Source organism: Orbicella franksi, chromosome 1 (assembly GCF_964199315.1).
Source record: "Orbicella franksi chromosome 1, jaOrbFran1.1, whole genome shotgun sequence".
Lineage (NCBI taxonomy): Eukaryota > Metazoa > Cnidaria > Anthozoa > Scleractinia > Merulinidae > Orbicella > Orbicella franksi.
This window is the reverse complement of record NC_138145.1, coordinates 16706561-16734060: the sequence shown is the minus strand read 5'-3', so window position 1 is coordinate 16734060 and position 27500 is coordinate 16706561. Positions and strand designations below refer to the sequence as shown.

The window sequence follows — 27500 nt, the reverse complement described above, 5'->3', positions numbered from 1 at the left end:
ATAAAAGCGATCACACAAAAATAAAAATTACTAACGGCTTAAGTAGCTGAAAGTGCTGACTTATTTGTTCCCTTGTACCGCACCGTGAGGAAATCGCTGGGAAATGATGTGGCGGCTCCAAAGCATTTATGCAAATTTGGTTGCCTGTAAAACTTGGTCTATATAATCGGGAAACTTTTTCAAGTTTTGGAATCTAGCTTTTCTTCTATTGACGATTTAAAAAAGAAATATGTGTAATTCAATATTTGCATGCACTTAGGGTTCTAATACTTAAACATGTAAAATTCAGCTTTTAATACGTGTGAAAGGTTTCTACAATGAATACTGAAATCGACAATTTGTGACCAATGCATTCAATTCAATTAGCCTCTATTCTGTTTATTATCTTCTATTCGGCAACTGAAAGTTGAAAGGTGACATGGTTTAGCTTTGTAGGTTTTTGTGGATTAATATATCCGTATCATTTATAAGCGAAGTTAAATATTTAGTAACTTGAAATAGTTTGTGCGGCAAGAATTATTATCAAAAAATCAAGTTTGGCTTTTCTTATTACCCGTTGAAGCGACCGCCCAACAACAGGAAAAGGCAATTTTATAACTAATTTTGGTGGCCTCGTTTAGTATAAATTTTGTAATTTAATTTTAGGGGCATTTTTGGCAAGAAATGTCAGTGCTAGTTGTGTAGTGTTAGTTTTGGCTAAAGCCTAGCTTACATGATTAAATTTTACCACCGTGTCCGACAGATCAGATTAAACGCACCTATCTCAAAACAAAATGTCGTGCTTTTTATCGCGCACGTGTACAGACCTTTGTGGGGTTCAATAGGAACATCGGGTATCATTAGCTTACTTCAATGCAATGACTCCATAGACACTCACCTTGCTTCCATCCATTTGTCACGAGAGACCATAACAGAGGGACAGCTTATCTTGGCGAAAGCTTTTTGATTTAGACGAGTCGCTTGTCGCGCAAATGTCCGTATGCGCCAAGCACAGGCACACTTATGGGGAGTTCTGTCGACCCAGAACAGCCTGTCAGTATCCAGCACATCAAGGGCGTCCTGGTAGGAGCCAGAAAGGGGCAAAGAGCCGATATTCAGTAAATCTTGAAATGGCTAAAGCCATCAAATGTATGGTGTTCTTGTTCAAGTCGGTTCAGGTGCGTACAACAAATTGTAACTTGCTTACATACCTTTTGTTACGTAACACAGGCGTTAAAACATTTCATCGTTTTCCTTTGCAAAACAGTTTACCTCAGTTTTAGATTCTTATATGGCATAGTTTTTCTTCCAGACAATGACTTTGCAAAGTGAAAGTTCAAGCAGAGTAACAACGGCGGAGGCAGAATCCCTGAAAAAGTACCTCACGATTGCAAATGGGATGGGTTCTTCAAAATTAAAGAAACACGCAGGTGTGAGATTTTCTCAAAAGGTTAGGCAGTATCTGATACAGAGGTTTAACATTGGGCAAGAAACTGGTAAGAAAGAAGATCCAGTCCAGGTTGTGAAGGATATGCAGAGTGCTTCCACAATAGACGGGGAGAGAATGTTTGATAGAACAGAGTGGCTCTCGAAGTGTTAATTCAAGGTTTGTTTTCGAGATTGTCTGCAAGCATAAAACAGGGAAGTCAGAAGCGAATAGAGTTGATGAGTGGAGGTGAGCTAGATACAGACACAGAGGAGGAAGACGATTTAGCAGAGGAGTACGCTTGCAAGTTAGTGCAGGCGGGGAGCATTTGAGAGAAACAAGGGAAGCTGTCCTGGTGAAAGTAGGCTTGACCCAACCAATCTTGTACGATATTTACGATCTGTGCACGTTTGCAAGAGAGGCGAAGCTACCAACTTTCAAGGTCAAGATGCTTAGAGAGATCAGTACACATTTCGACCTCCCATTTCAAAGTAGAGATACCAAGGCAGTTGTAACACCCAACAGTAATGACAGTCGAAGACGCTGTTATTTAAAAATAGTATGAAGCTGATCTGGGAACGAGACTAGGTATTAGTGGTACCTGTAAGCGTTTAGACCATATTCCCTGCGAGCAACGGCCCACGGGCCTCTTTCGCGAAAGCACCGGAACCTTTTGGGGCCCGGAAAGCCATTTTTAGTTAATCAGTTTTTAAAGACAGAGAGGTGTATACGCCTGAAACTTCTTGTATGACAGGAACTTCTGTTCATATTGAGAATATGTGGAAAAAAAAAAAGCTCTGTAGTCATAAGGTTTGAAGTTTTAACATTGGCTAAATAGTACGTTTCACTTTAGAAACCTCAGTAGAAAATGGACAGAAAGAATCAAAACACTAGAAAAGTTTTGCAAACTGATCGGTCTGTAAACAGGACTTGTAGAAGTAATGGACCGTGACTAAATTTGCAAATATTCCGGCCACGTTTTCCTGACTTTTCCACGAAGCGTCTGGAGATCACTGCTAATAATTCAGCAATGCTACCTATTTAAACCGTTTCTGAGTTTTAGTTTTTGTCGGATCCCTGTATCTTAAACGTGGCATGATTAATTAAAACAATGTGAGAGCGTTTTGCGAAAACAATCTGAATTAGCGTGACAACCTAATTTGCATAATGAAGTGTAAGAATCGCACAAAGCACAGAAAGTTCGAAGTCGCTGTAGGAAAGGAAGATAAAAAGCGCAAGGTATTTTTACATTTCTATGCTTCCTAACCCTTGTTTAGCAGAATTCAGTTGCAGTTTTGAGCGGCCGGGTCTGGACTTGGGAAATAAACGCCGGCGAAGACAAGCTACTTTCGCAGGTTTTCAGAAAGTGATATAACGGGTGATAATAGATCAATTTTCAGGATCCCCCAAAACAAAATATATCAAAAGTAACGTGCATTTCTTACCCTTGAATGATCACTTAACGTAGGGATAATAACAATTTTCTGTTACGTTTGGTGGTCTTTGAGCAACGAGCTCGTCAATTTAGGCAGTTTTCCGCCCTTGGAACACTCAAATTTAGACGTTTTCCGGCTATGATTGTTTTGAGCTCTAAAAAAATTATTTTGACGTATTTGCAAAAACTAAAGTTTTTGCATTTACTTATGACCCAAGATAGTTCACTGAGGAACGTTTGAGGGAAAACTTTTTCCGACCAGAAATGCAGTGGACCGCTTTTAGAGGGACTGCCACTTAATTATTTTGCACCCAAAAAGACAACGCAACATTCCCTAAAATCAACCCAGTACACATTTAAACATTGGACAAAAATATTTGAGTGTTTTAAAGACGGAAGAATGATGTGGTTTTGCATGCGAGGCCCTCAAACTTGCTTAATAAAATGGTGCGTCAATTGACGATTTTAACGGAAGTTGGTAATTTGCATTTTTCTTTGAAATAAAAGGATATTTTGCCAAAAAAAACTATCCAGTAGTCTTTATCATGCCCTAGCCTATCTACCATAAGAATATGAGCGAAATCGAATTTTCGACCCTTGCCGCGAAATTAAGAATTTGTCTGATTTTTACAGGCAGGCACTCTTAAGGCCTTCACTCGGCACATCCCTGTAAGTTAAACAAGTTGACGTCTTCCAAAATTATCTCTTGCGTTTTCAACTATTGCCCTATCACTTAACTGGAGGGCCATGATCGCTATTCTAACTACAAAACTCCCTGTATTAGCCTTTGCTCTGGGGGTTTACATTTCAGGTTTGGTTACATTTGCGAGTTAGGTTGGCGAGGTTTCTCCGTGGTATCTTAAGCTAAGCTACAGTATACGAAATAAGTGATGCGTCAAATATAATGACTGATGCCATTTTCATAAATTGCTATGTATAGTCGTACACAATAATGTCTGTATGTCACTGTACAATGATACAACTTACCAAATCTCTGCAGAAAGCAAGGCCACAAGCTCCATGTAAGCAAATGATTAAGGATGACTAGACTTGACAGCGCATTGCCAGTTTTGGGCTGAGGCCAGCATCTTTGTATCATTAGGGTAAGAAGCTCACCACATTTAGATGCCTGAGGAGACGTAAGTCCATGCTCTGTAATATTTTTAAATACCTCTGCACCTTTATGTCCTGTCTGAGATACACAAAAATCATATTATTATGTCAGTGTGAAATATCTTCCCTTTTATGTACTTAAAAAGACAACTGGGCATCTGAATATTCTACAATACACATAAGTGAGCATATATCAAAAACCTGAAGCATGCTTTCCACTTTCTTGAATGTCACTTTGGACACCAAATCCTGAACGGAATGATGATATGCACTCATGTTGGTTTTGGTAAAAAGTTCAACCAGGTCATTACACTCACGCTGAAAAGTAAAAGAGGAAGAGCATTGTTTTGAGGTACAACTTTTAATTTAAATTTGATATGAATAGTATGCTGTCGCGGTCAGTGACAATCCATGGCACCTGAACACACTATTTACTAACTTTACTTTTGCGCATTGGCAGTTTTGTAGGCATTCAACATATTTATGGAAAGAAACCTCTGCATTATTAACATTTCCAAAGAGACTATGTTTTGAGCTTTTGACTTAAATAAGTGACTGATAGACACATGTCAGCAAGAGACCAGAAGCAAAACATCCCCTTAATGATGAGAAAAGTTTCTTAAATATCAATTAATAAAAATACGAAGACAGCAACTGACATGAACAATCTGCCATACGAAAGACATGGACGTGTGTTGCTAAAATAGTCAACAATGACTCTCCTTAATGGGCTACATATAATGCTACTTTGTAAAAATAGACCTATTCCTAAAAATGCTGCAGACAAAAGCGTGCTGCTGCTTTAATACCTGATTCGACTCTTTCCAATTCACTTGGTTAATTTTTTTTTTTGGCTTAGTCTCTTTGTAGAGTCAACTAAGGACTTCTTCTTCTTAGTCCTCTTTGCTCCTGATGGAACATAGATCTTCAAACACACACTCGCCTGACCTGACCCTGACCCCTACTTAGGAAGCACTGGAGAGCTACGACTACTTCAAAGAAGTTAGGACAGAAGTCCATAACCTTTTAGCAGGAGGAAGTCATAAGGACATCCAGTAGCCCAAATGTCATCAGACGAAAGTTGGCAAATTGAGAGTCAATTTTCAGAATGACGATGTAAAGACAGTCACATTTGCAGAAGATCATCAGTGATTATTTCTCACATTGAGGACAAATTGGATGCTCTACAGGCATCATGTGAAAGTGGTATTCCTCCGTTGATTTTCAGAGCTAGCATCCTTAACTCAGAATGTTAAGAACATCAAGCCGACGATTTTGCATTTAGTTCAACGAGATACCTTTTGGATTTATTAATGTCCCGGCTACATTTCAAGTGTTGGTGTTTTGGTGTTTCCTTCGCCAAACAATTGGGCCTGAGTCTCAAACAAAAATGCTGACTTAGCTCTGTTTCTAAAAACGAAAAATTACCATTGTAAAGCGATTTTCTTAGAAATCGCCCTAAGATACACAAAAGCAACAACATATCTTTAAAATACATAATGAATGTGGACATAACTATTATTTTCTTCACTGGACTAATCAAAATCACTCCAACCGTGCAACTACTGTCCCTGACAGCTCTCTTATGATTTTGCCAAACACACAGTCCAAATATTGAATAGGTTTGCCACTTTCATTTGATAGAGGTAAAAAGTAGCGGTCGCCACAAGCTTATAACAGTTGTACAAGTTGTTTTCAACCTCTCCACTATGCTATCGGTAGTTGGCAGTTTACAATTCAATTCTCAGCGCAATTTTTGGCGATTAGTGGTTTGTTTGTAGCTTTGAGCCATTAGCAGTTTGTGATAGGTTGCTGTTCCTGTATTCCCATTCTAGGCCTGATACAGGTACATTTCTAGTACATGTCTGGATTTGGACAATCGTTCTTGCCATTTGGGTGCATGCTTGGTCACGAGTGAGTAATTTTAACATTGTATGTGCTAAGCGGCAAAAACACAGACTTAAATTTGTTCCTTCTCCAAGCACCACAGATGGATCCATCGGGTCATTAAGTTATATCCGCTTTTTAGATTTTCACCACACTTCACCACGTGGTTACTGTAGATGTTTTTATTGCTGAACACTTATGTAACACAATCTCAACACTACATATCTTACGCGAATATAATTTTATCTGGATTTATAAGCAACCAGGATGTAAAAAATGTATCAGTTTTCCGTTTGAAGGCTTACGCGTGTGTTTTTACAAATTTAGTGATACATACTTAGTCTGTGGGTTTCACAGACGATAGCATCAAAACCCTACTGTAACATTAGCATAAGCAATGATATTACCTCCTCCAAACGCTGTGTGAAAGTGTCCATAAGTTGGTTTCTCCACATTTCATTGGCCTGGCTGTTTGTCCAACACAAAGTAAACAGTTTAGTCCAGACCTAACGAAAAATTAGTACACGTTAGTAACAGAATGCCAAACGTTTGTACAAAATATAGTCACACCATATGGGCATGTGTTATATTGTACCAACAACAAAACTTGAGTTGCCAATTAGCTGAGAACCATAAGACTGTTTATGTGCCATCACTTTGTGTTCCAATCCCCACAGTCTAAGTAGCCTAAGGTTCCTGATCTTGTAAATGTGAATTGGTTGCTACGTTAGTGGACCCAGTCCATGCAATGTCAGTTGGGCATTTGCTTTGCTTACTTTACTAATAGGCCATTTCCTTTTGCCTCTTTCTCCAAACGAGTCTTCGTGCGAGACCATTCATATGGAAATGTGTTTCCCTCACCTGTTCATTTGCATGCAAATCAAACTTATTTCTATATGAAAGGTTTTGCTCGAGGACTCGTTTTGAAACAGAGGCACAAGGTAACTCGGAAATGGCCTATTACTTAAATGTATGATTAGAGTCAGAAGTATTGTATGCAACTTTTTACCCGGTTTTGTTTGGTTTTCATTAAATCTCACTATCATTTTATCATAAAAATGCTAACATTTAACAGCCTATTGCACAAATAAAGTAAAAAAAAATTGTGATATGAGCAATGAAGCCCCTGTAATTGTTTCAGTTAAATGTGAATTGTCGTTTGTAGTGAATAAAAACGATTACATTTCGGTCTAAGATTGATATGTGACTTCGATGCCCAGGAAGACAAATGAACTAGGTATTCTCTGCTTTGTAATTTGATACTGTAAATAGTAGGCTGCTTTGTTAAACATATGTTTTAGCTTTAATGTTAAGTGAGGGATAGGTCAATGGCAATAATTCTTCACGAAATTGTAAGTTATTTTGGTGCAAACTTTCTTGCAATAGACTCGCGTCAAACTGTGAAAAATTTGGCTTGTTATTTTCATGAAATTTAGAACCTGTGAAAGTTATTGGAGAACAGATAAAACAAGTCCATACCGTTAGTTCTTCACGCTTTGCAGAATCAGTGTAGCATGGAACTTGATCGTGCAACACTTGTTTCAACCATTTCTTCACCGTACGAAGGGTTTCCTCTGCAATTCTGCTCAGGTGTCCTGCATCTCGGTTCGCATCACCTTCAACAGCTTCAGTTTTCAGTGTGGCAGTGCACATTTCAATTGCTTCCAGACAGTCGTACAGCAGAATGGAATGACACCTTGTATGGGAAAGCACTGTCTTCAAAATGCTCAAGCAAGAGTTGGCGCAAAGGACGGCTTCATGTTTTAGGGTTTCGTCATCACCCACTACGGAACTAAAAAAATTTGGAATTAAGGCAATATTATAGTCTTTTATTTTGACACATATTGAAAATACTCAATAACGTTTTCTTTGCACTGACAAAAGGAGCACCACGTTGTGCTATTCTTTGTGTATTTATGCGTTAAATGTAATAAAAGGGTACTGTTGGTGGTGGTGGTGTTAATGTTATCGTTTAAGCCTTATTTAATTTGGGTCCAAATATGCCAATAATAATAGTGACACGACAAACTGTTTGTTACGGTGAATTCAACAACTGATGGGCACAGTGCTGCAGAAGTCACCCTTCGCTGTGGTTAACGATTTTGAATACTAGCAGCGTTCCCACAGGCGATATCGCTTTGATCACTTCCTGGCGGATGTTTGTCCTATTTTCCTCAACAGATATTTTTTAGCGGAGCTCCGGCGGCCCTTCGGGCCGCCAAGCGGAGCCCCATACTCATATAGGAAAGAAAAGGAAACCCATGAGTTGATTTTCTCATGGTTATCATGACTAGCAGTATTGCTCGTGGGCGCGTACGTACGACGACGACGGCGGCAGCGACAGGTCTCAAAAACCGCTGAGCATGCGCACTCATTTCCCGCCTTCAAATGTTTCAAAATGGCGGGCGACAAATAAGATTTGGCCACGTAGTTGAGCCTCTAACCAGACTGCTCGTACATTTGTTCAAATTTTGATAATCGGTTGAATTACGCCTTCAACGTTTCTAGTTTGCCTTGGCGTTGCGTTTAGAGAGATCGGCGGTCATTTTTGTCAGGATATTCTCCCTTACCTGGTTCCCTCTTGTGTCAACATTCTCTGCTAGCGGAAGAGAAACTGGACTCTGATTTTCTCGTTTGTTAAGACGGCCCAGTGTTTGTTAAGCTTGAGATTTGGACTACGTTATCGTTGTTTCTTCCGCAAGGAAATATCAAAAATGACTTTTTTTTCGTTTCCGTGGTCTTGAGAAAACACTTCCCAAAGGCATCGTATGGCTATAAACCGAAAGGAGCGACTCGATGAAGCTCTTTAACGACGAATAATGACTGGAATAATAGCAATCTGACGGCAAGACTTCGTCCGAGCGGATGCAAAAAGTGACTCTGTGAGTAGAGACAAGCTTGTTTTCTCATTAGGCGTTCCTTTCGTGTTAAATACCATCATGATTGTAATTCCCGTCATTTAAACAATGCTCTTTTGTAGTGTATTCGCCTCTCTTTGTTCATGTGAAATAAAACAGGGTTTGTTTAGAATATCAAGATTGAGTTGTAGTCTTTCTTTTCATCGCCACGGTTTGCTCTCGAATTTTTCCCGCCATTTCAAGGTGCACCCGCTTTGAAAACTTTAGCCTACCTAACTTTAAAAAAAAAAAAACTGGATTTCTTTTACATCTTGTTTTACTTTTTGTGGTAATCAATAATATGCGCCAAGGGACAACGGACCCCTCGAAGCGAAAAAGATTACTCGATCAGATCGCTGTTAATGAAATGAATTAGGGGAGGCTATTTTTCTGTACTTTCGGCCAAATGAAAATTCACGGAAAAGTATAGCCTGCGTAGCAAGCGTTTCCGTGGGGTTTGGAAGCAACGAAAGACCGACGAACGGGATTTTCGGTGTTCTGTCTGCGCAGAAAATGGGGCGAGAGCCAAAAAAAAGAAAGAGGGGGGGCGGGGGGTGGGAGAGGGGAAGGAAGGAAACGCTTGCAGACAAACCCCTGGATTTTGAAAACCTCCGTTCGCCAGCGAACGGGGCTCGTGATTGGCTGGGCTAGGCCAATATTATTGACATGTGTCGATCAAAGGTATTTTAATACCTTTGAGTGCCAGACAAAGGGGGAAGACGCGTTCGAAGCTTGTTTACAAAACGCTTTAACTTTTCTCGCTGAACGAGGATTTAGTCGTCAGCTTCGACAGAACGGTAGAAATCCTGTAGTGCAATGCTGACGCTTTGGTTTTTCGAAGCCTGCACATTATTGCAGAAGCAAGTGCGACACAATGTGCAGCTGTTCCTTTAATTTTAACAACACTTTCTTGAATGCCACATGCGCCAAGGACAAGATAATAAACCACGGGACAGAAGATTCGCACTACTGCGTGAGAAAACCTAGTGATTTCGTCTGGCCAAGGGAAAGATTATCTTTATTTCGATACTGGTCAAGATTATCGTTATTTTCCCTCTCAGATGTTTGAAGCCTCTCCTGCCCAAATTCCAAAGTTTTCCGAGAAGACTTTCCGATGTTTGTTGTTGCTACAGGCGATAACACTCGAACCGATTTGCGGATCTGGCGTTTCCAGCAAACGCTTCTTTACTGGTGTTGCCTTTGTGGGAGTTGACTTGCTAATTTTACCTTGTATCGATTCCTGGATTAATGAATACAGTGATCCAAGATTTCGAAACTTGCGAGCACAAGGATTACTAACGCGACTTGAATACTTCTCACATTTTAACTTTCTGGCAGATTTGTGCTAAAACTTCACCCTTGCAGTCCTTCCTTTTAGACGGATTGAGTAGAAATATAGCTTGATTATAAATTACCAAATTTTATTCATCGAGATTTCTCCGTTCCCACCGTGCGCTCGTTGTTTGGTTCAAAGTTCACTTCCGCTACGGAAGGCCGAAGATTTTATTGGTTAATTTATGACAGCCGATGACAGCACGAAATCTCAGTGTGTGCACTCAGGCACGAAAGGTCAAGTGGGCGGTTTTCAAAATCCAGGGGTTTGTCTGCAAGCGTTTCTTTCCTTTCTTCCCCTCCCCCTCCCCCCTCTTTTACTCGCTCCATTTTTCGCGCTGTAATTCTTTGCTCCCGAACCCCACAGAAACGCTTGCTACGCAGGCTAGGAAAAGTATTAAACGAGACAACTTGTTCCTTTCCGCAAAGTTCCGCTAGTGATAACTGTTCAGGGAGGCTGACTAAAGTACCCCTAACGCCTCATTACAGTGTTCGAGAGCCTTGACAGATTTTGACAACAGCGATTTAGCTTTTTTAAAACCCGAGCATTTACAACAAACACTTAAGCTTAAGTTAATTCAAGCAGACACACAGGAGCGAAAAGTTTGCAGCAAACATTATATTTCGCCGAGATAGGTAGGTACATAAGCTTATATTTAAGCTCACTTCTCAGAGTTAAAAATAATTGTACACTGTAGTAGGATGCAAGGTTGGTAGCATAAGCACTTCACTGACTTCTAATCAGGGCATTGTAATGGTTTCTTTGGTTCTTGAAGCAATAAAGGAAAAATTATCGTGCACCATACAATACCTGCGTTTACTTTACGGAGCATCCCTATAAAGGGCTTTCCAGCATCAGTATCAAAAGTTTAACATACAGAAAATTCTTTTCTAGTTGACACAACTCTACCTAAGACTCAACTTATTGATTTTTAATGAAAACAGAGAGCCAGATTTATAAAGCACTCTTGGGTCAATGTGTGATCCAAGTATTGTTGGAATGTAAAACCTACAAAACAATATTTACGATTTAAAATAAAAAAAACAAACAAACAAACAAAAAGTTAATTACTTCATGAATCTGAATGTCAGAAAAAAATGTATCATTCAATGAAAATGAAAGAAAATAAATGTTTACTTAGTATTTTATCACAGATATCTGGTATAACATCTTTTTGTGTGTGTGCTAGAAAAACTGTCCCATCCAGAAGGCAAATGGCTTAAATCTCAAAATGAAAGGAGCCAGTCACAGTTCACTGATATGTACATGGTTCTTGAGTTCAGCTGCCTCCCACAGCCAATACTTAACTACGAAAAGACCTTGGTCTACAGACAAGAAGACAGAAGTACAAAAACAAAATTTGTTTAATAAGGGAAACCATAAACGTGAGATCACATGTTGCTAATAATCATCAACTGGAATTAAATTAGTAAGTCTAAGCCAGCAATTTTTTTTGTATTTCCACTTTGTGCCCAACTTAGAAAACAGAAAAATTTGTCATGGATCATAACAAAATTATTGTCCAATCAATGATCGTAGACAGAAGATGAATCTACTTTGCATTAATAAAAGGAGGTAATACCAATAAAAGTTATGATAGAAGTTTCAGTGTTACTGTATACTCCGAGAGCAGAAATGTACAATGTTACACCCAAAATTTGCAGAATAGAAAGTTCACGCTCTTCATCAAGGAAGAAATTTTTTTGCATGCCAAGCACAATCTGGTCCACAAGTTCCGTAGCAAGTACCACTTGGCATATGTGCACTACAGTTGTGGATGTGCAAAGTCACAACAAAATGGAAGTAGTTGATTTGGGAGATAATATCACTGAGAGTCACCGCAATGTTCACGTGACCATGGAGGGTGACACAGTCTGACCTTGTCAAGGGGGTATTGACATTCTGCATCTCCTTGGTTTTGCATCGGTTGAAAGAGGAAATTATCACTGCCAAACTTTATAGGACATGAAATGGTTTGTGCTGCTGAGGTGTGGCACATAATTTTCAGAACCACCTTGAAGTTTTCACAGGGAAAAAGATTGAAATCCTTCACTCTATTTTTAGACGGTAGCTAATTTTGTAACTGTGTAGGAAAATCAAATTTTCAAAAGAGGAGGCTTAAGAAGCAATAAATTGCCTCAAAACTGTAACAAAATCATTAAACCTGTGGTAAATTGTTGAAATTAACTCAAGAAAAAATTCAAAAAAAATTCCGTCAAAATAATTATGGTTAATAATCTTTTTTATTTTTTCGTTTTCGAATTCCTAAGTAATGAAGACATTGCATGGTCAGGTGCTATGGCCACTGGTATGGAGTTTTATTGAAAGGTGGAAACATTACAAACATGTATTGTGAAGTGGACATGATAAAATGAACTATTATTTTTGAAAGTTGTACAATGTAAGTTATTAATGACCTTCTTAACTGTATGTATACAGAATTCTGCTTACCAATTTCTTATTCTTGACTTTTACTTTATGAGCTGAGATGTATGCCAATGACAGCTCAGCATGAAGAAAACAAAAACAGTGGAGATGAAGACGACGAGGAACCAGAAGAAAGCTCAAATAGAGAATCGGAGAATCGAGAGGATGACAAAATCGATGATCGATTACAGGAAAAAGGTTGATCCCACTTGATGACATCAAAGCAAGCAAAATTTGTGGAGCGCTTCTGAATTTAAATACCCTGGTCCCAGATATTTTTCTTGACTTTTCTCCGCATGAGAGAGCTACGAGAGAGCCGCGAAGCGGTGAAGACACAAGTCGAGGAGCGGCGAGAAAGAAAAAAGAGGTTTTTCTTTCTCGCCGCTTCGCGACTCGTGTTCGCCGCTTCGCGAAAAGATTAAAGAAGAAAAATCAAGAAATACCTCTGGGACTAGGGTAGAATTTAAAAGGGAACGAATCCACCAGAGATCCTTCCAGTGTACACAAATCCCAAACAGAAAGCAGTGCAAGGATGTAGCAGAATTTCGCGCCGAATTTGCTGTGCTCCTCCAAGCGCAGGCTAACATCGTCGTTGTCGGCAAACATCAACTGTAATTCATTGATTTTATGCTCTTCCTCGACAACCCAGTCTTTCTTCATAACTTCCCATTAATAAAACTGCAAATATACTGACAAACTGGCCAAGCAAGAAGCACCAACTTGTGGTGAAAAGAGCACAATCAAGCGCAGTTCACACAAACTACCGTTCAATGGCCGCTCCATCGCGCGCGCTTCCAATCCCCGCAGTAAGTCAGCGGTGAACGTTTTGCGCACGTGTCTTTAAAAAAATCCTCAGCCAATCAGCGGTTTTTGAGACCTGTCGGCGGTGGCGGAGTTGCCCAACATGGCGGCCATACTCCAAATAATAGGTTGACAGAGAAATGCAGCCTTGGTTTACTGTGTACTTCCTTGATATTGGACATCCATGCTATCATCAATTGACACCTTTCAAAACAAGGTATCCGCTGACCAGTATCACGTGACCATACCGCGGGCTCAAGTTTACTGCTTCTCAAGGTCACGTGTTTTTAAGTTGACCGCTGACCAAGTGGTGGTTATAGATTGGATCGCGGGCTCGTATTAGGTTAACTTGTTGGAAACAGGGCAGGACTGTTCGGAAGCCGGTTAACGCTAACCCAGGATTAAAAGTTAACCGAATTATAACTTTTGCTTCTATACAAATGTTTTTTGCTGTTTCGTTTTGTGTATATGGTGATTATTAAAACTCAAAACAGAAGGTCAAACAATATACAGAAAGCCTCACCGCAAAGTTACAAAACTCAAATCAAAATTCTACCTTTTTCTGGGTTAGCTTAATCGGGCTTTGAACAACCCGGCCCAGGAGCTACACTTTTAGGCTGGCCCAAATCTATATAGTAAACTTTTCCTATAATCAGATGATGAGCTAGCAAGGTCGGAGAGGAAAAGTGGGATCACCAACTTCATTCATTATATGGAAAACTACTCTGTTTATCAAAAAAATGCCTATCTACCATCTACTTTGGCGAGAAAAAAACGCTGGAGGAGAACGAGATTTCTTAACACTATTTTTATAAATCCAGATATATACATGTATTCCATAGAACATGACTGAATAAAAGGAAAGGCCAAGAAATGAGAAACTCAAATTAAGGGGATCCTTCTACAGATTTAGAGCAGTTGCTAAGAGATAGCTGAAGGCGATATTTAGGGGAAAGCTATTATGGAGCGTTTTGCAGTGCTAATGGTGAATTTTATACGAGGGAGAGTTTTCTTTGAAAAAATATGATTTCGTGTGCGTAACTAGTGCCAGTCCTAAGCTGACTGGAAGAAAAGAGGAAGAGTTTCGATTTTTCGCATGAATTAGAAATACCTTAGCCTTCTTTACTGTAATCGTACAAATGGAATTACTGTTTACATGTAAAAGAGGAAAGCTGTTGTAGAAAGTGTGTTTATACGGTTGTTTGTTACCTCATAACTTTTATGATAATGCGAGTTTCATAATATAATGCTATTGACACTGATTTAAATTTTCGGATTTAGATGCCTTTTAAGATTAAGGGTTTTTCTATTCTGGTCACGTGACTGGTGAAATAGGGTGATTTAGAACTTTTGCAGGACTCTTCAATGGAACAAACCTGTGCAAAAAGCTTATCCTTAGGAGATCTGGTTTTCAAAAGATGACGGTTAGAAACCTTTCTTAGCAACAAATTCATGACAAATTGGTAGTTACATGTAAGAAGGACGCCCCTTAATGGCGATCTTTGTAATGCATCTGGGGTCAAAATAGGGCATTACCTGATCATTTCTAATATTTTCTGCCAAAATATGACTATGAGTAATGCGTTCCTCAGACCAAATGACCTGCAGAGTTTGATTTCACGACTCCCAAAGGTCTAAAAATCACTCAAAGAAATGGGGAAAAAATAGACAAATCCTTGTATGGGAGTGTGCCGCTGGGACACTGAAACCCTTACCCTATACTACACCATGAACAGCTGGATTTTGCAACCCTATTCTACACTAGGCACTAAAAACCCCTACCCTATCCCAGACTAGCTATTTTCCATGCAGAGACTTTATCACTGTCATAGTCCCACATACACTAACTAAACCAATATCTCACAAAGTCAATTCCAAGTTTAAATTGCTATTTTAGAACCCTGAGTAAAGAACCTTGTTCTAGACTTATAATCATCTATACACTGGCCACTTTCCAGACCAAAACTGTCTAATTGAGTTCTATACCCTATCCCAACTAAACTGCCTGTAAAAAGAACATACCCTTCACAGCGTCAAACATCCATAAAGCTTATATATGGGAGTACCCCCCCCCCCTCTCCCCCAGAGAGAAGAGCACAGAAAGGAAGAGAAGAGAGTGAGGGGACAAAAAAAGACTGCCATTCCTTTGAATTTTATATCGTCTTCTTGGGAGAAAAAAGACTAGGGCAGGGCTGGATTTTCTTTAGGACTGTTTTCATAAATCCAGACGTATATAACAGTACTAGGGTATACATTCACCTTGGATGTTGCCCTTGCGTAGAAATGTTAAAATCCTTCTTTACTTTCTTAAAGGTAGCAGATATAGCTCCATTCTGCAAAATAAGAAGTTATGCCCTAAATGTTAATACTCAATTGGAGTGGACTAAAAATATGGCCGCAAGCCAGGCTGGTGCTTATCTGTACATGTGGTTTCTGTAAGATAAAGGGTCTAGGGGTATTTCTACCTACCCCCCTCCCCCAAAACCCCCCTTTCCTGGATGGGGTGCTAGTCTATCACAAGGTTACCACCAGCCTTGTTAGAAATAGTAAGATTGTTACAAAATTCCGAACAGCGTTCTGTGCCAATTCTTTTGTTGATCCTACTATCTTTGTACAATGCATGTAGACACAAGACAAATATCATCATTATATGGACTAGCTAGGCATTGCAAAAGTACTCTCGATAATTGCAAACATTATCATGTACATAAGACTGTATGCAACTCAGTACACCAGAGACTGGGGTAATAACTGCAGATAGAGAACTTCCTTCTTCAAATGTTTTTTTTTCTTTTGTACATGTTGTTTACAATGTCATACTGCAGATTTTCTATGTCAGAAAATTTTTGGAGTCGACACTAAATAACATTTTGTTCAATTTAGGCTAAAAAAAAACGTCACCTTATCGACTTGGATTTATATTCCTCAAATTTACTCTAACATAATCTAACACGCCTCATCCAGGAGGAAAATGCTGGTACCATATTATGGCTGAAAAGGGCTACCAGTATCACTTAGCTGTGGCTCAGGGTTATCATTACAATATGCCTTTCACCATCTTGTGCTGGAAGTGTGGACTGCTGAGGAATGTTTCATTTTCTTTATTCAAAATATACAGCCAACATATATACGAGCTTATTTTTCCTAACTTCCTGGCATGCTACGAATTTCTGCAGTATATCAGCAGTATTTTGTTGACATCAGTAACTCTGTGATAACAAAAAACCAAGAAAATCAGGCAGATTTGAATCCAGCCCAATTAGTCAATCAGACTGAAGGATGAATGCCTGCAACACTTTCCCACAAGTACTAATTGTATGATGTCATTTCTGTAGCCAAACAACATTGCTTGGTTCCAACTGAACTCTTAGTTCAACAAAACGAGAAACCCCACACAGTACAGCTCAATCCCCAGCAAATGTCATGTGCACAATAGACTTTTTAGTGAAACAACAAAAGAAACTAACCTCCTCTTCTGTCATAAAGCGTATTTCTCGTACAATTCTTGCCAGAGTAGTACACATTTCCAGTGCTGTGAATATCCCTGAAGCAGCAATTCTTCCAAATGCTTGACAAGGAACAACAAGAAGAAATGTTCTTCTGAAGAGAGGGTCCAAGGCAAACAATGGAGCCAGCATTTTGATCATGTGTGATGGACAGCTAAAGGACAAAATCAGTCACTGCATCAAGCCTGAAAATCACAACTGTTATAATTTCTATAAGGCATGGTAAAATGTTTCTGGACTGCACGTATCTTTACTTTTTTTCACTTAAGCCCTGGTCAAGTGGCACACGATCATCATGATCAATAATAGTTGACAATAAGCTTACGAACGTGAGTCTTCTATGGGAAAATATGCAACAAGGTACAGCTGCGTTGATGATGACACTCGTAGACTACTGAGACAATCTCAGATAGTGCAGAGTGTAATGTATAGCTCTGACGCAGTACTCATGACACAGTTCCTATATAACCCCTGCTATTCACTCCTGGTTTGTATTGACCTTGCTAGTCAGCTAGGGATTTTGATGAGACATAATCTTTGCAGTGTGTATGTTTGATCTGTGTATTTTCATTCACAGTCCAAGAATAACTTACAATTAATTACCGTTTGTCAAGACAGCTCTCGAATTTTACTGTAGTGTTTTACGTTGATTTTTGCTATTTTAAATTATATAATACATTTAAGTTGCAAACGTGACAATTTTCCTCTTCACGAAAACGTTTGTAGCTTGATACTTTTGTTTTCGTCGCAAAGGTATGTAACCTAAAACTCTTGTTTTCTCGAAAACACACGGAAGATGTGCTAGTATTCTTTTCACAGTTGGAGATAAATGGAAGAAAGTTGAATGTCGGATGAAGAAATGGAAGAGGAACGATTTGCTTTATTTGAAACGCAAATTTTCTTTTGACTGATAAACAGGAACTAATCTAATTATCAAACTGTCACGGAACAGCACGTTCTGTTTCCACCTTTCGCGTTAACAATACAACCACTTAAATTTAAAGTACACACTGACATTGATTAACACAACTGAGGAGCGTTTCGACAAGAGGTATTGAAAGTAAACAACGCTACTTGACCGAGAATATATCCTTCATCGGTGAACGACTACCCTCAAAGACTAATAAACTTTATGCTTTCAGTAGGTGCCACGGAGTCTGCAGCAATATTTGAGCAGTTTCCTGGGTTTTTTGTTCAATTTGACAAGTTTTAATGCCACTTACTCGGGAGAGTTTCTGCTGCGGGTATGAACATTTTGGTCTCTTTGATGGAGCAATTAAAGGATGAAATAAACGTACTAGTGTAGTTTTTAATTTAGTAATTTTCACTACATTTAAACTGATAATTGTAGTTAGATCGTTATTAGCATAATTTTTATATAATATTACTTGTAGATTAAATAGAGGTCCACATCAGCCTCTGGCTGTCTTTAATTTAACCTATTTCAAATAAAGTATGTATGTATGTATATATGAAACAATAGATGATTTCTTGAACCAAGTTAGCGTAATTCCAAAAGACACGCAGTCACAGTAACATCCTTGTATCGTGCTAACGATGCTAGAACGCATGCGTAGGACTTATTAGGGTTCTACCACAAGGAGAAGCGCTCAACGTTAGTGTGTGATCTTGTATGAAATGTATCTTCCACCTGATATATGTAGTTGACACTAATGCTTATTAATCTGCGCATGCGTTTAGAGCAAATATTGGTTTTGTTCTAAAGAGAAAAGTACCACAAGGAGAGCAATGGGCTTTCGGAAACAAATATCTAGCTTGTTAAAGTGATCAAAGAAGTAAGGTAGGTACATGCATCATCCATTTCACGTAGTGCTCACAAGTACCTACCCCTTCCGATCCCCCCTTGCTGCAAGCCTAATTAATTAATTGAAATTAATTAATCAGGATTTCCGACACTGCGGTAATCCCGCGTTTAAATCAGAGATGGCCCCCAGAAAAAAGGAAAAAAGTGCCAATTTTGCCCTTTCCTTTTACAAGACTGCAGGCTTAACACAGGCATAATATTTTTAAAGCCACCCCAGGGCTCGGAATTGTGATCGATATGGTCGCCAATGCAACAAGCATTTTAACCTGCGATCAGGGTTTTTTTTTTTTTTTGGAATGAAGAAGGGAAAAGGGAGAAGGGAAAAAAAAACGCCCTCCTTCCCCACCTCTGAATATAAGGGAGGGAGGGTATGATCGCAGGTTACAAGCATTTCATCCTTGGCGACTAAAAATTCTGGTTTAGTCGCCATAATACGGCATAATGGTGACTACATTTCTCTGTGTTGACGATCAATAACGGTTATTTTGTCACACATTATGTCCTTCTAGAAAATCACATTGAAAGATCTTTGCTTCTAAAACATTCAACATAAGAGAAGAAGTCAATCCGTCCTTTAACTTCGCAGTATTGATTCTCTCACATCAGAAAACTTCCAAATGGCTGACCGTGTTTGAAATCGCCCTGTAATGAATTGCAAACCCTTGATCATTGACTACGTCATGTATGCCTAAGGACTGTTCTCTTGTAATGCACGGATCCTTCATACTAGTATCTGATTCAAAAGCAACTTTATTGAATACAAACAATTCAAAAAGCACTTACTATTAAATTTTATCATCGATCCTAATAAACTGCTTTATTTTTCTTGGTATCCTGATGCATTTTTTCCTTCTGTAGCTTTCAATTTATTGGCCCCTTTCCTAAAAAACTGGCCCCTAAAAAAGATCTTCGGGGGCCACTTTGCCCCTCAAGTAAAATTTTCTGACTGAAACACTGATTAATTAAACAAACACGAGAGTTTACACCTTATTTCCATAGTGCCATATTGCCATATTGCCATAGTGCCTTATTGCCATAGTGCTTTAGCGACGTCAACCCCCAAACCATCCCAATAGTGCACTCTGCACTAAAAATGAGCTCAAGTAATGTTATTATTTTGCAGGCACTCAAGGTAATCGCAGTCCAAAAACCCACAATTTAATGTATCTTTAAGCCACACATTGAGGATATTTCCCTCTTAGAGCAGCATGCATATGTAACCACTGCGTTCTATCTGCGAATAGCCAAATATAGGGCAATGAATCAGATTCGCAGATTTCCACTAGAACACACCAATGGACAGTGGGAAAGCCGATTTTGAAACTTGTACTCCCAGCAGTTTCACCAGTAACTATCAGTAACTAACACCGACTAACATCAGCTATTTTTTGAGCTTGTTCAGTTTCTTTATGATAGTCAATGATCGTTTTCCCTGTTTAAACTCACACATGTCTTCAGTACCAATGAGTATGCATTTTTCTATACCTAACAGGTCTCGCTTACATGAACTGAGATAAAATCTAGGCAGTGCACAAATTTAATAGACTGGATAATTGAACAAGTTTGTTCTGGAACTTTTTTATGTGATGGGGTTCAACATTGTTACTGCAAAAACACAAATGGCAGATAATTACAGGTTAACGCACTCAGTGAGTGAATTATCGGGATTTACCTGCACGAGTTCACTAACAATGAACAAGAAATTTCAATACTGCAGCAGGCTTTGCTGAGTGCGGTATTGAAAGGTTCGAGTTCATTGTTCGTGAACGAGTACAGGTAAATCTTGATAATTCACGAGTACTGAGTGCGTTAACATTTTTATTATTCAAATTGAATACACTGTGCAAAGAAACACTGCATTGAAACCACTATATTTGAGTCAACCCAAGCCATGATGTAATGACAGTGGTGTGTTGAATTTACACCACGCCTATTACACGACGATAATGACATCAAGGTGCTTGTCTCATCACAACCCAGTATCACGTGATACAAATCAGCCAATCAGAAAATCAGAATTCATGCAGTGTATGAAAGTTGAATAATAAAATGTATTATTGCATGTACATCTACTTTGCAAGGATTAATTTTACCATACCCATCATCACCCACGGTCCTTTCTCTCACAGCCTTTGTCTCAAAGCCACCGGCTCCCCACCATGTGTCTTCCCCATCTTGAGGTGTTTCAAGAAGCAACACAGCTGCATTGAAAGGCTCTGATTCCTGAGTTAAAAAGTGGGCCAAGGGCACAGCAAACAGCCAGGAGTTAAGATGACGATGATTCTTTGCAGCATATCTGCAGATGGCTTGAATTGACTCACCTAACTCTCTGTTGAAAATATTGTTAAAGACATATGGTATTCATTTCAACTTCATGTAAATGGTTGTTAAACTGCCAGAATGTGATTGATAACACAACGATTCATATACTACACATAATTATTATTTTTTCAACAATTGTTCAATAAATATACCATTTCCTTACACTCTCCATCCAAAATATGCTGAAGCTATGAGGCAACACTTATTATGTACTTTTATTCACTAATATAACATCAACAGTTAAATTATGAACTAGGAATTTCTATGAGGATGGAGGATGGTGGATGGGGCTGAATGGAGCATGAGTTATCATCTCGTAGAAATTGAGAGCGAATAATCTAATTGTTTTAGAGAAGTTCTGACTACATGTCCTCAAATAATGCTTTCCATGCATCTCTATACACAGAAGTAGTAATATACACTTTTGGATCTAAAACCCCCATCAAAACTGCTCCAATTAAATGTCAGAAGTACCAAAATAAAGTAACAGATGTACATTAGCAAAAAGTGAAAGTTCAGCACAAAACTCTTGTACACAAGAGGGCTAGTCTGGTTGTCATGGCTTGTCTGAGATTACAAGACTGTTTTAAAATACTGTAACTATGTATATCAGAAATGGCGATCAAATCATGATTCAATACCAGGTTTCTTAGCCAGGCAACCTCATCAAAGTTATAATTATAGAATGACCTTGAAGAAAAATTATTGCATATTATGTTATTAATAATTACCTCCAATGCGCATCAGGAAAGTTATGTAGTAGCTTGTTAAATGCTGAACAGGTATTTTCTTCAGTATCAGACCAAAGAGATAATGACATCAAAAGCTTGTGATAATCTTCAACATCAAGCTGTACTTTGTGCGATGTAATGATATGACAAATGGCTACTGCTAAAACTAGGCAAGAAAGCCTTGTTTCCTCATCCACATCCACCTCCCGAAGAGTAGCATTCTGTTCAATTTTAGGCTTCAGGTAATCCCTCAGAATCTGAATGAGAATACCAAAGTTTAAGTCCAGAAATGCAGTGTACAGTACAGTGTGCAAAATATCACTAGCCTCCAAGACACCTAGAATTAGAAGTACCTAATCACAGCTTATTGAGTACCTTCGAGTTAACAGTAAGCCTTATACAGTCTAGAGTACCTAAATGGAGTTAACAGCAAGCATCAATTATACTAGAGTACCTAAATGGTACAAAATGCAGTCGAGGGAAAGGAGGAAGCAAATTTTGCTTTCTCTCACCGCGCTTCTCCTCTATTTTTTCGCCCACTGTTTTTGCCCTGTGCCCCAACTAACTGAATGCCTGGAAGACGCTAACTTCAGTGCTGTATGCTTAATAATACAGTTGCCTAAGTGCAGCCACCACAAAATGTTTAATCCCTCTTTTCACATTGTACTTAATTTAATGTTGGTACCATTCTCTCATTATGCCTCTAAGATACCAAGTCGTAACAGAACGTCTACAGGCAAGGTCACATCCATTGACTGTCACAGATTGAGAGGAAATGCAAGAGAGGGCAGGCCATAGCAATCTACTTTGACCTTAATTTTACATTTAAACTGAATCCAAACAGATCACATCTACTGGGATGCTTTTATTATAAAGACTAATAGATTTTACAGCACAGTGATTGATCACTTACTTGCTTAAAATTATATCTTGGAGGAACATTTGGTATGACACGTCCATAATCCTCAACTTTGGAATTTGTCATACAGTAGGCTAAGTCTCCAACTCTCCTAATAAAATCCCAAGCTGCCATTGTTTTGTCACTTTTGACAGTTAAGAGATCTTTCCACTCGCGCAGCATGGCTGATGTAGCAAGGTTTCGCCCTTCGAGAACATCCATACTTTTCCAAACTGGCATTATGTTGCGCAAGCTTTGGACTAGATTAGGTTCACTAAAAATTCCATCATCATACTGATACCAAATTGCTAACAAAATAAAAACAGCATAAGCATTAGCATGTCTATGCCATGAAAATAATTTTGATTTCTAATGTTCTTTCTATAAAGGAAACAGAAATAAGAAAAATTGACATTTGATTTTTTAAGTGGTCAGACCAACTTTAATCTGTGACTATTTGAATGAATTTAGTTTGCTGAAAGTGATATTTACAAGGTTGTAAGCACAACCTCAAGGTATCATGATAGCTTGGCCTTAAATGTCTCCAGCTGAGTTTTTCAATGTAGATTCCTGAATCTAATGAGTGAATTGAAAGAGTGTTTTTTTCCTAAATTCCTCCTTTATATCATTATATCATTCTATACTAGCTACTACATGGGACTTCAAATGTTAATTTAGCTGCAGAGTTTTTTTTAATTAAATTTATCCAGTACGTGTTTTTGAAATTGCAACTGGTTACATGTACCTCCAATGTGGCACCTATCCTTTGGTATACAAAGACACCTGTTCCTGTAAGGTCCAGCATGGACGATATGTTCCCACAAATATTTTCCCTCTTCTCCTTTTTCTCTTCCCATCCTGTGTACAACATATTTGTAAGGCACATTCCCAGAAACCAATCCAAAAGGAACTTGTAGCTCTCCTCTCACCAACAGAAAACCATTATCCAGGTTCCTTAAAGGCAAAAGATTCAGTAAGCAAATGCTACAAAAATTTTGACTGAAAAGATAATAAGCGTGATGTAAGTAGGTCACCTGAAAGTGCAAACTCTCCCTAGTGTTCAGTTACATGTATATTTTAACAGACAGAAACAATATTCTACAAAACACTCTGTTACGATATGTAAATTTCTGTAGCTGTAATTGTCAGTGGACTTTCTGCCGTACATATAAATTATGTATTTTGAATCGTTATTTTAGTCTTCTACCGTTAGCTGAGTGAATAAAGCTTCGAAACATGGTGTCAGGATAAAAAATCGCCGCGTAACTACAAGATGTCAGGCGACGAGGGAACTACGGCGACAAATACAACTAATACAGCGTCCGTTGGAAGTGCACAAATGCAGCAAATGTCTTCTTTGCCGAGTGGAATACCAATGCCGAAACCGTTAAATCTTGACAATGTTGCCGCTAACTGAAAAAAATTTAAGAGCCTGGGACAATTACGCCGTAGTTGTGAGGCTCCAGCAGTTTGACGAAGAATATAAGACTGCAACTTTTCTTTCCGCGATCGGCGAAGAAGCTCTTGAAATTTATGAAGGTATCACATTCAACCTGCCCGAAAGTTTGAAAGTACTCGACTCTGTTGTTCAAAAATTCGAGGAATATTGCATCAGACAAACCAATGAGACCTTCAAGCAGTATTTATTTAACTCCAGATCACAGAAAGAGGATGAAAGTATCGATCACTATGTATCAGCACTTATAAGACTTGCGAAATCGTGTAATTTTTGTCAGTGTTTACATGATTCACTTATACGTGATAGAATAGTGTTTGGTATTAAAGAGCCTGCCTTGAGAAAGAAGCTGCTGCAAGAAAGACAACTCACTCTAGAAAAAGCAATGGACATCTGCAAAAGCGGAGAAACAACTGCACAGCATTTAAAGGATCTCGCCACAGCTACGGATCCAAATGAAATATACGCTTTGAAACATTGCAACGAAAGAAAACCAAGATTACCGGAAGACCCAAGAGATTCAAAGGGTGCCAAAAAATGCAAGTACTGTGGAGGAAATCACGTGCTCAAGAGGGAAAAATGTCCGGCCTATGGAAAGACTTGCGGAAAGTGCGGAAAGAGTAATCACTTTGCTAGAGTGTGTAAGCAGCGTGGATGAAGGAAAAAACCGGTCAACACAGTCTCAGTCTCTTCCAGTGACTCTGGTGAATCACTGTTTACGATTCAATTAACTCCAGAAGTCGACTCAGTGCACGCGATACAGAGCAACATCCCATCAAAGATTACTGCGGCTATGAAATTAAAGGGAGGACCCGAAATTAATTTCCAAATCGACACCGGAGTAACATGTGATGTACTCAAGCTAAGCTCCATCAAAGGAACGAAGTATGCCAATAGGATCACGCCCACAAATCAAGTCCTAAAAATGTACAATGCCTCTACGCTCAGGCCGCTTGGAAAGTGCAAGGTACAACTGACGAATTCCAGGGATAAAAGGAAGTACAAAGTTAACTTTACCATTGTAGAGGATGAACACTGTGTCAATCTGATCGGGAGTAAAACCGCCCAGCAAATGCAGTTAATTACAATCAGAAATGATAAGATCAAGCCGTGTTCCGAACCTGCAGAGTGCGCTTCTACAGCAAATGTGGATGTGAACCTGACAAGTAGCCAACAGTTCAAAGGACTTACCCTGGAACACGTGTGCTCCCAGTACGAAGATGTTTTTGATGGTCTTGGCAATCTGGGAACTCCACTGTGACTTGAAGTTGACGAAACAGTTAAACCTGTCCAACAACCATTAAGAAGAGTACCTGAAGCTTTAAGAACCCCGCTTAAAGAATATCTTGACAATCTGGAAGCTAGAGGTGTTATCAAGAAAGTTGAGAGGCCGCCTGAATGGGTAAATTCCGTGGTGATCGCAAGGAAGGCTAATGGTAACCTTCGCCTTTGCCTGGACCCTAAGCCCTTGAACAAAGCGTTAAAGAGATGCCATTTCCCTATGCCAGTCATTGAAGACATACTGCCGGAGTTGGGCAAGGCCAAAATCTTTACTAAAGTCAACTGCAAGGATGGTTATTGGCAAATAAAGTTTACAGAAGAGAGTTCACTGCTTACGACCTTCGCCACACCCTTTGGCAGATACAAATGGAATTGTATGCCCTTCGGGATTTCACCCGCTAGTGAAATGTTTCAGCTCCGTTTACATGAAGCTGTTGAAGGCCTCAACGGAGTATATGCAATAGCAGATGACATCCTTGTTGCAGGCACTGGAGACACTATGAAGGATGCGATAGCAGATCATGACCTCAAAATTAAGAAGCTGTTGAGACGATGCCAAGAACGTAACATTAAGCTAAACAAGCAAAAAGTCGTTTTTAAGCAAACAGAGGTACCCTACATCCAACATCTCCTGACCTCAGAGGGAATAAAGGCAGACCCGTCCAAGGTTGAAGCAGTACTAAGGATGGAGAGGCCGACTGATGTAACTGGTGTTCAGCGGATTATGGGCACCGTGGGTTACCTAGCAAAGTTACCGCCGAGATTATCCGAGGTCTCACAGCCTCTCAGACAACTCACCAAGAAGGGAACAGAATTTTTATAGGACGAGATCCATGATAGAGCATTCAGCAGGATCAAAGAGATGGTGACAGCCCCACCACTGCTCAAGTACTATGAGTGAGAGGACCTAGTCATTCAGTGTGATGCAAGCAAAGGGGGCCTGGGAGCCGCATTACTTCAAGATGGAAGGGCGCTGGCATACACAAGCAGAGCCGACTGCAGCTGAGAGGAACTACGCCCAAATAGAAAAAGAGCTCCTTGCAATTGTGTTCTCAACAGAGAGGTTTCACCAGCATACATATGGGAGATCGGTAATTGTCGAGTCAGACCATAAGCCCCTAGAAATGATTCTTGCCAAGCCGCTGGTCTCTGCTCCTAAGAGATCACAGAGGATGATCTTGAGGCTGCAACGTTATGATCTGGATGTGCAATACAAGAAAGGAAGTGAGCTGCATCTCGCAGACACCTTGAGTCGGCACTACCCCAAGTTGGTAGAAGCAACTCAAGATCAGAGAGAACACGTCCTGTTCGCAAGATCTGCCTTTGAAGAGGGACTGGAAGTTGAGCAAGACATTCAAGAAATAAACCACTTGCTGGTGAGTGAGCACGAAGCAGAAATGTTCCGCATAGAGACTAAGAACAATGAAGTTTTGCAAGCTGTGAAAGCCAAGTCCGTACAAGAAGTGGGAGACTGGTCAAACCGCCTAGTCGTTATTCAGATCTTGTAACTCTTAAGGTCTAACGAGTGACATTTTAAGAACTGTTAGCGTATAGAACTGATTCTCTTTTTTTTTTTTTTTTTTTGAGGGAAGGATGTTACGATATGTAAATTTCTGTAGCTGTAATTGTCAGCGGACTTTCTGCCGTACATTTAAATTATGTATTTTGAATCGTTAGTTTAGTCTTCTACTGTTAGCTGAGTGAATAAAGCTTCGAAACACACTCCTAGAATCTTATTTATTTAATGATGCTTAGTAAAATCGTTATTGGTTAAAGGAATGAGAAAAAAAAATCACAAAATTTTGGAAAACCAAAATATACTGTAAAACCACTCTGCTAAGTGATTTGAAGATAGAGAAAGGCTTTACACCTGTGGCTTGGCACCTGTATAGCTGTAACTATGACAAGATCTATCCTGAAAACTGCAGAGAAATTCACGGCATCTGAAATTATTTATACATTTTTTCCAACACGCATATCAAAGAATCACATTTCAATCACCATGGTGACCAGCAGTGGATTATTGGCACTTTGATAAGAGTTGCGTTGGTTTTTGCAACAACAAAATCACTCATAAATGAGCTTAAAACAACCTTTTATACAGAGTTATTGGGCTCTACACCCCACAAAGAATGTGAGATTCTAGACCAAAACACAGTGAAGTGAAGAGAGTCAACTAAGAG

The 27500-nt window shown here is 39.3% G+C and overlaps 1 protein-coding gene and 1 pseudogene across 1 annotated transcript in view; one reads left to right on the top strand and one right to left on the bottom strand.

Moving 5' to 3' along the window:
* LOC145493523 (E3 ubiquitin-protein ligase rnf213-alpha-like) overlaps positions 1–27500 on the bottom strand; it is a 100725-nt gene that overhangs the window by 49413 nt on the left and 23812 nt on the right. Inside the window, exons 6-15 of the mRNA XM_081473012.1 lie at positions 23326–23534; positions 22596–22888; positions 21683–21939; positions 20728–20958; positions 16766–16958; positions 15558–15631; positions 7320–7632; positions 6248–6346; positions 4155–4271; positions 3828–4032 (exon numbers count right to left, since the gene is read on the bottom strand). Coding sequence (XP_081329138.1) covers positions 3828–4032; positions 4155–4271; positions 6248–6346; positions 7320–7632; positions 15558–15631; positions 16766–16958; positions 20728–20958; positions 21683–21939; positions 22596–22888; positions 23326–23534 — 1991 coding nt within the window. The remainder of the gene's footprint in view (positions 1–3827; positions 4033–4154; positions 4272–6247; positions 6347–7319; positions 7633–15557; positions 15632–16765; positions 16959–20727; positions 20959–21682; positions 21940–22595; positions 22889–23325; positions 23535–27500) is intronic.
* On the top strand, positions 23854–24767 carry LOC145493647 (uncharacterized; annotated as a pseudogene).